General features: G+C 40.4%; 1 protein-coding gene across 2 annotated transcripts in view; it reads right to left on the bottom strand.

Annotated features, from left to right (window-relative positions):
* Positions 1-810: 810 nt before the first annotated feature.
* C31H10orf67 (chromosome 31 C10orf67 homolog) overlaps positions 811-16,782 on the bottom strand; it is a 138,711-nt gene continuing 122,739 nt past the window's right edge. For both annotated transcript variants that reach the window (XM_087857621.1, XM_045787082.2), the window contains one exon: positions 811-1,221. In XM_087857621.1, coding sequence (XP_087713747.1) covers positions 1,130-1,221 — 92 coding nt within the window. In that variant the 3' untranslated portion in view covers positions 811-1,129. The remainder of the gene's footprint in view (positions 1,222-16,782) is intronic.

The following is a 16,782-nucleotide window of genomic DNA, read 5'->3' as shown; positions in this document are numbered from 1 at the left end:
TTTGAAAGAAGCGCCAAACTGTGTAACTGTAATTCAGCCAAGGACTGCGAAAACAAGGTGTTGATATATAGCAGCAGATTTAAAACAAGTTTCTAGGGCAACACTCCTTTGGAGACGGCGGCATATAGTCCATAGGACATGAAGCTCGAATAATGCTCTCCGGCACTACGCCACCCCATGCACTTGCGTTGAAAATAACACGTCTCTCTCCAATTAAATCTCGTGCCTTTTACGCACAAATAAATCGCCTCTCTAGCTTTCTTTCACACCAGAGTATATCAGCTTTATGTGACAGCTACCGCAAATATATTTCTCGAGACTTAATAAACCGCTTTAGAAATTTGTCATCCAGAGTCTGCGTTTCTGAAAGTGGGCTGCAGACAGGGCCTCGCTTGTAGTTAGGGGAACAGAAAGGACCACGCTGAACATTACGCACATGAGAAAGCAAACTGGCCTTTCAGGTACCTGACATCCTGGAAGGAATAATGCGTGAATCTTGGCCTTGATACCTACCGGGAAGCAAAACTCCAAGGAGTTTCCCACTTACCAAAGAATTGTTTGCAGCTTTTAAGATAAGGCTAGGAGCCCAGTGCCCACATAAGACACGAGTGGACCTCCCTAGAGGAAATGTAAAATCCCCTTGGACCAGGCTTGTTAAGGCTTGCTCGGCTTCCTGGGGATTAGTTGGCTGGCCAGGAGGAGCAAATCAGTTTGCCTTTGTGTTACCCAGAAGCACCGGATGGAGAAAAGAGGCCCTGGAAGTTTAGTGCCTTGAACTTTTTAATCGAAGTGCATCCCTCCCCACCCTAAGGCTTTGGGGCACCCTGCTGAGCCCAGGAAAGTGTCCCCAGTGGATTTGGCAGCCCCCCTTGGAGTCTGTGTGTCAGGCTCACTCAGCATGAGCGAGCACCTGCCTTAAGGGCTTGGAAAAGTGCTCACAGCGGGCGCACGTCGCATTCTCTTCACTTCAAGTGTGGGTCTCCAGTGAGTCTACATCATTGGGGAGGCAGAAGGGCGATGTTAGAACCACCTGGGAGGTAGTCTCCCCCGTGGGGGAAGCAGGCCTTACGCGGGGATAGGGAGGGCCCGCTCTGTGGTCCCGCTCAGCGCAGCCCAGTGCCCTTCCCCATTACTCAGTAGCATCCATATCATTCACTGGGGTGTTCTGGGGTATCGATGGCTTCTCCAAAGGCTCTTCCTCCAGCGTTTCTGACAACCTCCCTAGAAATATGTCAAAACGAATAGACGTGAATTTTGTTTTACTTGCTACACAAACTGCTTCCCACTCCTCACGCAGAGCTCTTTGCCTCACATTTAGTGGGTCCTCCCAGCTCTGGCCCCAGCTGGGGGCCCCTTCAGTGACCTGAGGAAGGGTGGGGGGGTGGGGGGAGTGGAGATCAGGCAGTCAGATGCTCCTTGGCCTTCAAAACAGCTTGTGTCAGCCAAGTTTTCCTCTGAAACAGTTTTCCTGCTGCCTTAGACTGTGGAAGTGGTCTTAAGAGCCTGTGAACAAGGCCAGAAAATGACCTTCTGCTGAGGGCCCCTTTGCTAGAATTAGGAGCAGTTGTAGAATTTAAAAAGGCAGGGCTTGTCTTGTGCTTGGGCCCAAGGATCTAACTAAGATTTAAATTTCCATTTGCATGTTCAATCTTTCCTCCATCTGAAATAGAAAATTCTGCATGAGAAGGAAAGAAAACCCTATTGGCAGGGAGGGGTTCTGAAGTTGGGGCGTGGGGAGGTTCCCTCCCACTCAGGCTGGGCTCTCTGCTCCGTAGGGAGGGACATTTACCTGGTGCGTAAATTGTGAGGAAAGCGTTGGGGGTCTGAGACAGGAAAGCCACGACATGGGATGTGATGTTCCCGCTTTGAAGGGGAACAAAGGCCCCGAGCTAATCCCAGTGAAAGCCAGGAGCGTGGACAAGGCAACAAAGAATTGCAGCCTGCGGTCACCGGTAGGTGTCAATGTGGACACTTAGAGCCGGGGCAGTGGGAGAGGGGGACACAGAGACAGGCTGTCATTCCAAGGCTTAACATGAACAAAGATAAAAACGTGACAACCTCGCCTTTCAATGGCTGGGAGGTTCAAAGTGGAGTGCTAGGGAGTCTATCTGGGTCAAGTCTTTTCTGAAGCAGGGCCTTTCTTTTTTGGAGTCAAGTATCAGCCAGGGAAGTTCTGAGGCCCTTTTCCCAAGGTAACTTTTCTTACGAAAAGAAGAATTCTTCAAAGTAACAGCCAACTCCAGCCACTTGCCTAAGGCAAAGAGATGGAGCTTTCAAGATGCCTAGACGGTCATATTGAAGGTGTTGTTTTCTGCACCCCAGAGACCCAAGGGGCTGCCTTAAGCCTCTGTGAACTTGAACAGCCTACCTTAATCTTTTGGTTAAAGTCCGTGTATTCTTTTACACATTTCATGAAAAGACATAACATTTCCTTTTATGAAACTGGGCGTACATGTAGATGAATCTACGGGTGCCATGATTTAGAAAGTATTCATTTGACAAAGACGTTTACCTAGGATACCGTTGAAGGAGTAGTGGACACCTGGTAGAGTTAGTACGCCCATGGTTTCAGACTCACTCTTAGAAATCAGCAGACAAGACATTTGCCAGCAAACGGATCTCCTCTAGAATCTGGGAAAGATAATCGGGAATCTTCCGCTAACACAACTGATTAGCAAAGACTATCTCAGAGAATTAATGAATGGAACTGACAACAAATTCTGTTTATCCTAAGAACTCAGAAATGTTGTTTTCTTTAAATTTTGCCCTGAAAACCAAAATACAAGTTTAAAAATCATAATGTAATTAAAATTCTGATTTTCTTTAGTTGGGATAAGTCTCCTAAATAATCAAAAAAAGGACGTAAATATCCTTAAAAGACTAATGACATTTCACAGGTAATGCAATTTAGAAAGAAACACTTCCATGTTTTCTTTTCCAACAATGTGCATTTTTGTAAACTGCTATAAATTGCAATTCAAAAGCACTGATCTCGCCATCCCCAATCATTTTTTATACTGATCAAATGAATGCGGATACTCCCATTTGGGAGGGGCGACATGACATTTCACTTGGCAGTTCTAAACAGGTCACAGACCTTTCACAGACCCTAAGGCAGTGGGAGGGAGCTCTTTACTAAACCGTGTAACCAAATCAAACCAATGGTTACCCCTTTTCAAAACCATTGGAATGGTTTGCACAATGCTATTCACATAGCAGCACAGAAACTGAAAGGATGGTCATCCAATGGAAATTTCTTTCCTTTTGTTTAAACTTGCAGAGCTCAAAAAAGTCATACTTTGAAGGAAAACAATTACATTGGCTATGGTAAAAATCATAGGCAATACACATGCATGTTTATTGGCATAGCGTGGCATAGCGATAGTCACCCATTGGTATGTATATATATGCACATGTATGTATGTATGTGTATGTATATTTATTGGAGATGTTGCTTTGTTTGAAACCTTGGGCACAAAGACACAACATGGCTGCCCTGGAGATGACCTATTGCTTTCAAGTTGCCTGAACACATCAGAATTTCCATTGTTAAGGTTGATTAATTGAAACTGATAAGTTACCATGAATAAAGATTGTTTTTCTGTTTAATGTGGTGGGCCTGATTTGGTAAATGCCTCATTCATGTAGCTTTGCAGTGCAGCATATGGGCAAGAGTCATTCAGTATCACAAACATATACAATTTATTATGCTTGTATGGGCACAGCCAAAAGGCCTTTTTACTTTAATGACAAAGTTTCAATGAAAAATTCCATTTAAAGAGTCACTAGTAACATGCGGTGCGATTTTGTAACTTATACTCAGAGTTTCTATCTTGGAGTTGCTAGGACTAGTTTTAAAAATGTAATATTTAAATATAGTTTTAAAAAAAGATGCATATGTCCAACTTATACCATAAGTCATTGGGAATACAGCAGAATTTGTCTTCAATTTAGCGGGCACGTGAAGAGAAAGCACTTTATTATCTGATGCCACCTGTGTACCGTACTGTCGATAAAGTTACCATAAATGTTTCACTGAGATGCCACCAACGGGAGCTCCCGCTGCCCAGTTTACAACAGGATGCGAGGGAGGCTGGTAAATAACACGCCAGCTTCCTGACGTCTTTTTTTTATCTTATGAATAAAATCAGGAGACGATACTCGAAAGTCATTTAGGGCCTATCACATGAGAAACCCGTGGGTGTATTAAGTTTTTCACAATTTAATTACTGTTCTTAAAAGCCGGTGTCACTTTTTAAAGTGTTAACCAAATAAAGACTGTCAGGGGTGTTTACTGATAAAGGAAAGGTTTCTAATCTTTTTGTAACGATGAACAGAAACTCTGTTGCCCCTTTTTCATGGAGGCCGTTCATGTAATCCCCAGAAGAGTACTGACAAAAAAATATGAAAGACATGCAAATGAACTAAAGGAATGACTGTATCAAGCCATCAAAGAGATAGTTCCCATATTCAGCTTTTAACGTCTTATCAAATAAATTCTCTGGTCATTCATGTCCACGAAACAGTTCAAGTTCACCCAACATTTCTCAATTAGATTAGATGGGTAATCTCAGTTCAGCTCTTTTGGAGAGTAATAAACCACATTGGTCACAGCTGAGCACGGCTAGTATGTGTTTCATAAAGGACTGGACGTCCATTGGAAAGCTAATCAGTGCACCGTCACTTGTAAAATTCCCTCCTGCATTTGGAAGTGATAATCTGTATCTAATTTTTAAAGAAAAATTTACTCTCCTTTCACTCTTCGGAGGCCAATTTCTTTTCTGGACCTGAATAGAGATCATTGGTGCAACAGTACCAAATAGCTTTGGTATGTGTATAACAAAAACCCACCTCTTTGTAGAACATAACAAATTATGCAATGTTCACAGATGTGCTTCCCATTGTGCCTTTTGTGAGAAGATGAAGACCCTACTCTGTTCCCCACCCCCCTCTTTATGAAAGACTAGGCTGCCAACACAATCTGTCCTAATCCTAGAGGAAAATAAATACACGGACTAAGGCAGCTTTAAGTACTTATTTTTAAAGTGATTTTCATTTGGACTTTCGGTCTATGTCATTTGCACAAGTAGGAATTGGAAGTTCCAAACAGCCGTGTATTCCAACAAACAGGCGGTCGAACAAACGGCTTGGGCCTAAGGATTAAGATGTTAACCGTTTCTCTCACCCACCTCTGGAGTTTGGGTCTTTCGAGGCAATGCCGTTTTCACACAATTTCCTGCTTACATGTATAGGTTACCAAGGAAATTAAGTAATTCGTCAATGATAATATTTAAAATCTACACCCTAAAGAGATTTTACATGTTGTGTCTGTATTTTGGCTCTGGATTATCCTTCTCCCCCAGAATTTTCGGGCTGTGATTGACAGACGGCACTGCGTACGTGGAAGGTGGAAGGCATGAGGACTTGACTTAGATATATTGTAAAATGAGTCCCGCAGTAAATTTAGCTAACAACCGTCGCCTTATAGAGATTTTTTTTTAAAGTTCTCCTTGGGGCGCCTGGGTGGCACAGCGGTTAAGCATCTGCCTTCAGCTCAGCGTGTGATCCCAGCGATCTGGGATGGAGTCCCACATCAGGCTCCTCCGCTATGAGCCTGCTTCTTCCTCTCCCACTCCCCCTGCTTGTGTTCCCTCTCTCGCTGGCTGTCTCTATCTCTGTCAAATAAATAAATAAAATCTTTAAAAAAAAATAAAGTTCTTCTCCTTGTGATGAGAATTTTTTAAGATCTACTCTCTTAACTTTCCAGTATAGGGCACGGTGCTGTTCGTTACTGTCATTCTGTTCTACACCCCTCCCCAGCGGCTGTGATGTCATAACCGGAGTTCGTGTCTTTTGATCAACCTTCCTCCAAGTCTCACTCCCTCTTTTGGGGGGAGAGGCTACAAATAGGGAGTTCTGAGTAATGAGGCAGCAGTGTCTGCAGAGGCACCGAGGGGCACAGAGAGGCGTTCTCAAGCCCACCCTCCCTAGCCGAACAGCCTTAAATCCTGGTATTTCTTTTATGGGATGTCCTAGTCTTTGAATGTCAGTACAAATTCCAAATACTAAGAAGACGTTCTGTATCCTGAGTGCCCAGCCCAGGGCTCCGCTTCTAGCAGGTGTTCATAACATCTGTGCAGTGGATGAATGAGTGGAATAGCAAAGAGAAGGCGAAAGCCAGAAAGGTAAGCAGTGTGGCTCCCTTGGGGTCCATGGCCTTTGCAGTTCCCCCAACATTGACTCTGGTCTTGGTCACCAGGCTTGCTTTGACTAGTGGGACAGGAGCAACTGTGGTGCCAGCAGAGACTTGAACAGCCCCTGTGCATTAGACCTTGCTCTCTTTTGCTGCTCTTGAGAACCCTGAGAACACCATGATCACAAGACTGGGTTGTGCCTGTTCAGTGATGAGAAATACAAGATCTGGTTACCCTGTCGCCCCAGCTGATAGCCAGCACGAGGCCATCGATGGCCAACTGACCATGGGAGATGAGTGAGTGCAGCAAGACCAGGCAGAAGACCTGCCACCTAGGTGAAGGCATATATAAAGGCAATGATCCATGGAATAGCATGAAAGAGCAGGGAACAGTAAGTAGTTTGTTATGACTCGATCAGAGAGCCCAAGTAGGGGAGAGGCAGCTGTTATGAAAGGTCTTATATGCTATACTAAAAAACTTGATTTAATCCTGAAAGCCCTAGATATCTACTGAAGAATTAAGCAGGGGAAAACAAAGTGTGCAAAAGTGAACCCAAAATAAAATCTTGAGTGACTCCAGCACTTAATACTCAGAGCATGGGCAGAATTGGGTAAACATGAGAGGCTGAGAAAGATGCTGTGGGAAGTAGGAGGAGAATGACAACAGGTTGGTGACTTGGAAATCAAAAGGAGAGCATCCTGGGAATTAAGGGAGGCTCATTAGTAACAACAAGCTGGGGGCGGGGGTGCTTTGCGGTCAAGTGAGAGAAGTGGAAACCGTTTTCTCATTTGAACGATTTTGAGGACCTGGGTAAGAGCTGTGTCAGTGGGATGTGAAGCCAGAAGCCAAGTGGAGTGACCTGGAGAAGGGGAGGGAAGGGCAGAGGAGGGGCGAGAAACGGAGAGAGCAGGTTCTGATTGCTCTCTGGAGGTCGAGGTAGGAGGACCAGAAGGTGCTTGCTTGAAGAGGAAGGAAAGAAAAAAGTAAGAAAAGGAGGTGTGGACATGTTTCTAGGAAGAGGACACTGGGACTGGGTGGGACCCTTTAGGCTGAGGACAAATTGGGATTTTGTGAGTTAGTAACCGAAGTTCCTAACTGTAGAAGTCTGAGCAGCGTGAATTTCAGATTCAGTTTTATTACACATTTCGTTGATCACTTAGTGAGGGCAGGAATGTGTCAGGTGAATTGATACACAATTTATACACAGGTCTTTTCACATTCAATTCCTTAATACTAGAATGTATTTTGAAGCTTGGAAGAAGTAACTTTCTAATCAATCAAGGGGAGAGGTCTCCTTTATGGTCAAAATTAGTAGCAGAACACGTAACGTGAAGTGGAGATATAAGGTCACTGAACCCATCTGGGACAGTGGCTGTCCGTCTCGTAATTGTGGACGTCATGGAAGTTATTAAGTTGCCATTCTGTATTAGCTCCTACGGCTGTCATAACAAAGTAACCTAAAGTGGAGGGCTTAAAACAACAGATACTAATGCCCTCACAGTTCTGGAGGCTGAAAGTCCAAAATCATGGTGTTGGCAGGACCGTGCTCCCTCTCTGACCCTGGGGAGAATCTTTCCCTTCTTCTTCCCAACTTCTGGTGGTGCACATCCATCATTCCTGTTCCTTGGGTTGAAGCCACATCACTCCATTCTCTGTCTCTGTTATTACATGGCATTCTCCCCATGCGTCTGTGTCCAAATTTCCCTCTTCTTAGGACACTAGTCATAATGGGTTAATGACCTAACAATCTCATCTTGATTGCATCTGCGAAGATGCGTCTGTGTCCAAATTTCCCTCTTCTTAGGACACTAGTCATAATGGGTTAATGACCTAACAACCTCATCTTGATTGCATCTGCGAAGACCCTATTTTACAAATAAGGTCACAGTCACAGGAACTGTGGGTGAGCGTTTCAACATCTTTTGGGGGCAGGGGACACAGTTCAACCTGTAATGCGTTCTTCTCTGGAAAAGGTAACTCATTGCTTATTTCACAGGCAGAACATCAGGAAAAAGGACTTTTACTAAGATGCAACAGAGACTTTAAAAATGTTTTATTAGAAAACATAAAGAAATAAAAGGCATCCAAACAGGTAAGGAAGGAGGAAAACTCTCACTATTTGTAGATGGTGTGATAGATAGAAAACCCTAAAAACTGCTATAACTGTTTAATGAATTCAGTAAAGTCACAGGATACAAAATCAATGTACAGAAAACTGTTGCATCACTCTAATAGTGAAACAGTAGAGAGTAAAATTAAGAAAATTATCCCATTTATAATTACACCAAAAATAATAAACTATCTAAGAATAAACTTAACCAAAAAGGTGAAAGACCTATACTCTGAAAACTGTAAAACACTGATAAAAGACATTCAAGAGGACAAAAAAATGGAAAGACACTACATGCTCATGGGTTGGAAGAATAAATATTGTTAAAATGTCTATACTACCTAAAGCAATCTACAGATTTAATGCAATCCCTGCCAAAATACCAATAGCATTTTTCACAGAACTAGAACAAACAATTCTAAAAATTTTTAAAGATGTATTTATTTGTCAGAGACAGAGAGAGCACAAGCAGGGGGAGTGGCAGTCAGAGGGTGAAGCAGGATCCCTGCTGAGCAAGGAGCCCTATGCGGGACTCGATCCCAGGACCCTGGGATTGTGACCTGAGCTGAAGGCAGATGCTTAACTGACTGAGCCACCCAGGCATTCCCAAACAATTCTAAAATTTACAGGGAACCCCAAAAGACCTCGAATGCCCAAAATAATCTTGAAAAAGAAAAAGAAAACTGGAGGTATCACAATTTCAGATTTTATTTTTTTATTACAAAGTGGTAGTAATTAAAACAGTATGGTACTGGCATAAAAATAGACACAGACATCAATGGAATAGAACAGAAAACCAGAAATAAATCCACAGCTATATGATCAATTAATCTTTGACAAAGCAGGAAAGACTATTCAATGGGAAAAAAACAGACTCTTCAACAAATGGTATTGGGAAGACTGGACAGCCAGATGCAAAAGAATGAAACTGGACCACTTTCTTTCACCATGCACAAAAATAAACTTAAAATGGATTAAAGACTTAAACGTGAGACCTGAAACCGTAAAAATCCTAGAAGAGAGCCCAGGCAGTAATTTCTGTGACATTGGCCACAGCAACATATTTCTAGACATGCCTCCTGAGGCAAACGAAATACAAGCAAAAATAAACTATTGGGACGATATCAAAATAAAAAGTCTCTGCCCCGCAAAGGAAATAATCAAGAAAACTAAAAGGCAACCTCCGGAATGGGAGAAGATATTTACAAGTGACATATCCAATGAAGGGTTAGTGTCCAAAATACATAAAGATCCGATACAACTCAACATCCCCAAAATAACCCAGTTAACAAATGGACAGAAGACATGAGCAGACATTTCCCCAAAGAAGACATATAGATGGCCCACGGACACACGAAAAGACGCTCAACATCGCTGATCATCAGGGAAATGCTAATCAAAACTGCAATGAGCTATCACCTCACACCTGTCAGAATGGCTGAAATCAACAACAACAGGAAACAACAGGTGGTGGGGAGGAAGTGGAGAAAGGGGAACTCTCTCTCCTACACTGTCGGTGGGAATGCAAAGTGGTGCAGCCACTCAGGAAAACAGTGTGGGGGTTCCTCAAAAGTTAAAAAATAGAGCTACCATATGATCCAGTAATTGCACTACTGGGTGTTTACCCCCAAAATACAAAAACCCTAATTCAAAAGGATACATGCACCCCTATATGTATTACAGCATTATCTACAATAGCCAAACAGTGGAAGCAGCCCAAGGGTCCCCTGACTGACGAATGGATAGAGAAGATGTGGTGTATATACAATGGAATATTACTGAGCCATAAAAAGAATGAAATCTTGCCATCTGCAACAACAGGAATGAAGCGACAGAGTAAAATCCTAAGTGAAATAAGTCAAAGGCAAATACCATATATCTCACTCACATGTGGATTTTTTTTTTTTTTTTTACCTTTTTACCAATGTGGGGCCCAAACTCATGACCCAAGATCAAGAGTCACATGCTCTAAATACTGAGCCAGCTAGATGCCCCTCATATGTGGGCACAAAGGAGCAAAGGGGGGGGGGGAAAGAGACAAACCAAGAAACAGACTCTTAAATATACAGAACAAACTGATGGTTACCAGAGGGGAGGTGGGGGGGGGGGTAGGTGAAATAGGGGCTGGGGTTTATTTCTTTTTCTTTTTCTTTATTTATTTGAGAGACAGAGAGAGAGAAAGAGAGAGGGAGAGAAAGAAAGGAAGAAGGAAAATGAGCCTGAAACCAAAGTTCCAAAATATACAAAAGAATAGAGTGATTGTAAAGACAACAGCACGATAAGCTGTGAGAACATGAATTCATCCCAGATAAATTTTAGTCAATAAAATAGTCTGACAAAAACTTTGAAATATGTGTGTGTACCAAAGAAATAATTGACAGTATCCATAAAAAAACAAATTATGACACGAAACAGGGCAGATTAAAATAAGAACTAGTGTCTATGAAAAAGAACCAATTTAAAAAGTCACTAAAATGAGACACTAAAACACGGGACAAATTGGGCACAGCTGAAGAGAAAATTAGCAAATTATAAGGTAATATTGAGGAACCCATCCATATGCACAATAGAGAAATAAACATAAACGTTAGAAAATTTAGATTAGATCCGTAAAGAAGAGAGTGGTGCTTTCAACGAAAATAATGTAGAGAAGGTTGTATAAACAATATTTGAAAAGATAGTAGCTGAGAAATGTCTAGACATAAAGAAAGATACAAACCATCAGATCCAGATTGTACTCTGAATACTGGTAAGCCATTTGCAATGACATGGATGGAACTACAGGGTGTTATGCTAAGCGAAATAAGTCGATCAATCAGAGAAAGACAATTATCCTATGATCTCACTGATATGTGGAATTTGAGAAACAAGGCAGAAGATCATAGGGGAAGAGAGCAAAAAATGAAACAAGATGAAATCAGAGAGGGAGACAAACCATAAGAGATTCTTAATCTTAGGAAACGAACTGAGGGTTGCTGGAGTGGAGGGGGGTGGGAGGGATGGGGTGGCTGGATGATGGACATTGGAGAGGGTGTGTGTTGTGGGGAGGGCTGTGTTTTGTGTAAGACTGATGAATCACAGATCTGTACCCCTGAAACAAATAATACATTGTATGTTAATTAAAAAGAAAGGGGGAAAATACACCATTGAGTATATTGTAGTAAAATGACAGACCATCAACAATATAGACTAAACTTTAAAAGCTATCATAAAGAGGGGCATCTGGGTAGTGCAGTCAGTTAAGCGTCTGACTCTTGGCTCAGCTCAGGTCATGATCTCAGAGTTGTAAGACTGAGCTCCATGTCGGGCTCTGCAGTCAGTGCAGTCTTCTTTGGTTTCTCTCCCACTCCCTCTGACGTTCCCCCCATTCTCTCTTTCTCTCTCTAAAATAAATAAATAAATCTTTAAAGGTAAATAAATGAAGGTGCCTGGGTGGCTCAGTCAGTTAAGCGTTTGCCTTCAGCTCTGGTCCTAATTCCAAGGTCCTGGGATCGAGTCCCACATTGGGCTTCCTGCTCCATGGGGAGCCTGCTTCTCCCTCATACACTACCTGCCACTCCCCCTGCTTGTGCTCTCTCTCACTGTCAAATAAATAAATAAAATCTTAAAAAAAAAATGCTACCAGGAAGAAAACATAAAATGCTCACAAATGATTGACAAATCGAGAGCAGATTTCACATAACTCTGAGCAGAGACTCAAAGGCAATGGTATAAATAATAAAATGTGAAGGAAAAAATAATTGTCAACTTAGAATTTCATATCTGACTCAACTACCATCATGAGTGAGGTAAAAATTAAGAAAAACAAAATTTATCATCAACAGGGCTTCACTAAACAAATTATTGTGGTAATAATTTTTAACATACATATACAAAAACATACACATATCCATAAATATATACACTAAAACAAAGAAATAGAGTTTATAATTTTTTTTACATCAACCATAGCAGTATTTTTCTAGATAGGTCTCCTGAGGCAAGGGAAACCAGAGCAAAAATAAACTATTGGGACTACACCAGAAATAAAAGCTTTTGCACGGCAAAGGAAACTATCAGCGAAAACAAAGGCAACCTACTGAATGGGAGAAGATATTTGCAAATGATATATCCAATAAGGAGTTACTATCCAAAATACATAAAGAACTTACACAATTCAACACTAAGAAAACCCAAATAATCTGATTAAAAATGGGCAGAGGAACTGAATACACATTTTCCCAAAGAAGACATACAGATGGTCAACTGACACGTGACAATATGTTCAACATCATTAATCTTCAGGGAAATGCAAATCAAAACTACAATGAGGTATCATCTCACACATGTCAGTAGGGCTAAAATCAAAATGACTAGAAATAACAAGTATTGATGAGGACAAATAGAAAAAGGAACTTGTGCATAGTTGGTAGAAATTGTTGGTGAAGACACTATGGGAAACAGTACAGAGGTTCCTCAAAAGATTAAAAATAGAACTACCATGTGACGTAGTAATTTCACTACTAGGTATTTACTAAAGAAAATGAAAACACTAATTCAAAAAGATATCTGCACCCCTGTTTATTGCAGTATTATTTATAATACCTAAGATAATGGAAGCAACCCAAGCATCCATTGATAGGTGAATGGAGAAAGATGGAGTGTATATATATATATATATATATATATATATATATATATATACATGATGGAATATCACTCAGTCATAAAAAGAATGAGATCTTGCCTTTTGTGACAACATGGATGGACCTAGAAGGCATTTTGCTAAGTGAAAGAAGGCAGACAGAGAAAGACAAATAATATGATTTCACTTACATGTGGAACCTGAAAACCAAAATAAAGGAATAAACAAACAAAAAGCAGAATCAGACCTATAAATACAGAGAACGAGTTGATGGTTGCCAGAGGGGAGGTGGGTGGGGAAATGGGCAAAATGGGTGAAGGGGAGTGGGAGGTCCAGGCCTCCCGTTATGGAAAGAATAAGTCACAGACATAAAAAGTACAGCTTGGAGAATATAGTTATGGTATTGCAATAGTGACGCTTCAGAATGTGTCCTGTTAAGAGAGAAACAAGAGAAAGGTACCACTGATTGCTCTATTCAATATCATAGTGACAATCCTAGCCAGTGCAATAAGAAAAGAAAAAATAAATGGTATATAGATTGGAAGACAGAAGTTTTTAAAATTATAGATGACATGGTTGTCTAAGTGATGAGACTTTCAGAGGAGCTATTAGGATCAAAAGAGTTCAGCAAGTTTGTTGGAAACAAGATGAAAATACAGAATCTAATATTCAACAGTGATAACATTTAATATACATCAAAGAAATCAAAGTAAGGTTTTTTTTCATGGATCTTGAAATGGTAAGCCTAAAAGTCATAGGAAAAAGTAAAAAAACAAGAAAGGCTGGGACAATTTTGAAGACCAAGATGGGGGGGATTGCTGAGCCAGATATCAAGTTTTATTTTAAAACCAAAGTTATCACAACTCTGGCATTTGAACAGAAAGGACAAATAAGTCAATTCAACAGAATGGAGAGCCCAGAAAAAGTCCATACTTGCAGGGAAACTTGGCTAATGTCAGAGGCAGCATTACAAATCACGGGGTTGGGGAAGCAGATGATGGTGACAGGGTAATCTGCTGTTCTGTTGGAACAGACAAATTGGGCTCCAAAATCATTCCATCTACAAAAATAAATTCTGCAGCTTTAAAGCACCTAAGTGTGAATATCCAATTGGTAATATTTTTAGAAGACAATGTAGGATTAGCTTTATAAATTTAGAGTAAGAAAATTTATCTAAAATAGATAATAAAGAACAATTCATACATTAAAAGATTGAAAAATAAAACGACATAAACCTAAAAAAACTTTGGTTCAACAAAAGACATCAAAAGCAAAGTTGAAAGACACACTATAGACAGTGACAAGATATTTGTGAAACATGTAACTGACAAAGGGCTAATATTCAGAATTGATAAAGACTCCTAATCAACCAAAAAAAGGAAAATAACCAAATAATACAAAAATAGTCAACTACTAAAAACAAGCAGTTCATAGAGGAGGAAGCCAAAATGGCCAATAAACAAAAAAATTATTCTCACCGGTTATCAGGGAATTTCAAATTAAAAAATGGGAGATAATTTCACACCCATTAGAGCAGCAAAAATTAAAAAGTATGGCAACCTCAAGTGTTAGTAAGAATTTGGAACACTGCAAACCCATAAACTACTTGTATGACTCTAAATTAGCATAACCACTTAGCACGATTTGACAGCATCTAGTAAAATTAAAGATGTATATACTCTTCAACTCAGCAATTCCATTTGGAAAGGAAAATCTCACCCTTATGATTCTGAAAATGTACAGGGATGTTTACAGCAGTGGTGTTTACAACAGCAACAAACTGAAAATCTTCTAAATTCCCATCAGCAGGAGAATGTATATATTGTAGAATTTCTTACAATGGGATATACTATACAACAGGTAAAACAAATGAACTCAAGATACAGGAAAATATTGTCATTAGATTTTAAAAACATAGCACTCATGAGGAAAAAAGAATTAAAAAAAACTAGCATTTATATAATCCTTGAAAACATGCCAAATGACATCATATATGTGTGTGTGTGTGTGTGTGTGTGTGTGTGTGTGTGTGTGCGCACACAGAAATATAAAGTATACAAAATCAGGTCAGTGGTTACCTCTGGGGAGGAAAGGAGGGAAATAGTTACCAGGCAGCTTCAACTCAATCTTCACTGTTTTATTTCTTCTTCGAATTAAGCATGGCAAAATCTAACAGAGCCAGGTGTAATGTAATCCTATGTTGTCTATATTTCTAGTATTTGAAATATTACACAATAAAACAAAATAGTTTCTACATTAAATATGTCTATGAAGAATTTAGGCTTTCCTCAATTTGTTCTTACTGATAGGAAAACACAAATAATAAAATTGTGTGGAATTTAATAGCAGACAGCACACTTCTCCCTGTGACCTACTTTTTTCTGTGTGCTTGTTTCTTTTAAGATGAAAAACCTACATTAAAGGAGTTGTACTACCCAGGAACATAATTAGCTGAGGACTGGAGTCCACTGCTCTTTCTTTTCTTTTTTTTTTTTTTAAAGATTTTATTTATTCATTTGAGAGAGAAAGAGCAAGCGCGAGAGAGCATACGAGCCAGGCAGAGGGGCAGAGGGAGAGGGAGATGCAGACTGCCCGCTGAGCAGGGAGCCCTATGCCGGGCTTGATCCCAGGACCCTAAGATCACACCCCCAGCCGAAGGCAGACACTCAACCTACTGAGCCACCCAGGGGCCCCTCCACTGATATTTCTATACACTGCCCACTTTCCTAATCTTAATTTATTCCATCAGTTTCCAAACTTGGGGTTCCTTCAGTTGAAAGTAACATTCATATATGGTACCTTTCGCATTCAAAGATGTCATTTCTAGCTCAGTAAGGGTGCATGTGATATGCCCACAAATTTGCATGAATCTGTACACAATATGTTGTAACATTTCATGATTTCTGTAACGGAACCATTCTTAAATTTAAAAATTAATACCCACTGTCTCTGCACTAATTACACCCTTTCTCAATATTTTGTTATCACCATAATGGCTTACATGGTTTTAGGAGACCCCTTAACTAATAGCAAAGCAGCCAGGCAGCTAAGGTGTGGGGTGCAATTAGTGGTCAGGGGATCCAAGAGGCTGTGGACTCCTCTCGTGGTCCAACATGTGAATAACAATGCACACAGAAAACGTTCTTGTCTCATGGTTTTCGCTTTGAAGAGCTCTCAGTACCAGTTTGGGACACAATTAGGAATGTGTTTCGTGGCATTTATTAAATGAAACATTACCCTCATATACTTAAAAGCATCACTAGACTAAATTAATACAAGACAGTCCTGATATCAAATTAAGAAAGTACTTTATAGAATATGATATGTCTTGACCCTCTTTTCTACTCAACGTTTACGATCTTACAAATTCAAAGTAATTTGCCTGTTTACTTATTTCAAAGATTAACACTGTGTTTTCAAAGGATAGATTACCTTTAATTTTCCTTTTTCACATTTTTCAATCCCTTCTCTGACCAATGGACAGAGCCTCAGATAGAGAACCTCTGATCTTTGTGATTAATTCTCTAGCCCAACTGGTCATCATGACCGTTTTCTATGTCACTGAGAATTCACAGTATTTGGAAAGGTGTTTTAAGAGACATGCTGCTCATCTTCCAGGCTTTCATTACCATCTAATATCCTAAATCCCATGGCTCAAGGAGAAAATATCTCTAGAACAGAAAAATTCCTAAGGCTAGGTAGTTGAGATTAGCCCAAATCTCAAAGACAAGGATGACATATATAACTTAAAAATGTACCGTTTGGATAATAGGCAATTGGTGACAATAGGGAAATAGTCGAGCATTTGGTGACAGTGATATTATTAACACTTACAGATCCCTTAATATATTATA

Source organism: Ursus americanus, chromosome 31, assembly GCF_024610735.1.
Source record: "Ursus americanus isolate L20-20 chromosome 31, mUrsAme1.1.p, whole genome shotgun sequence".
NCBI classification, from domain to species: Eukaryota; Metazoa; Chordata; class Mammalia; order Carnivora; family Ursidae; genus Ursus; species Ursus americanus.
The sequence above is the reverse complement of the archived record's forward strand: the minus strand, read 5'-3'. Positions and strand labels throughout refer to the sequence as shown.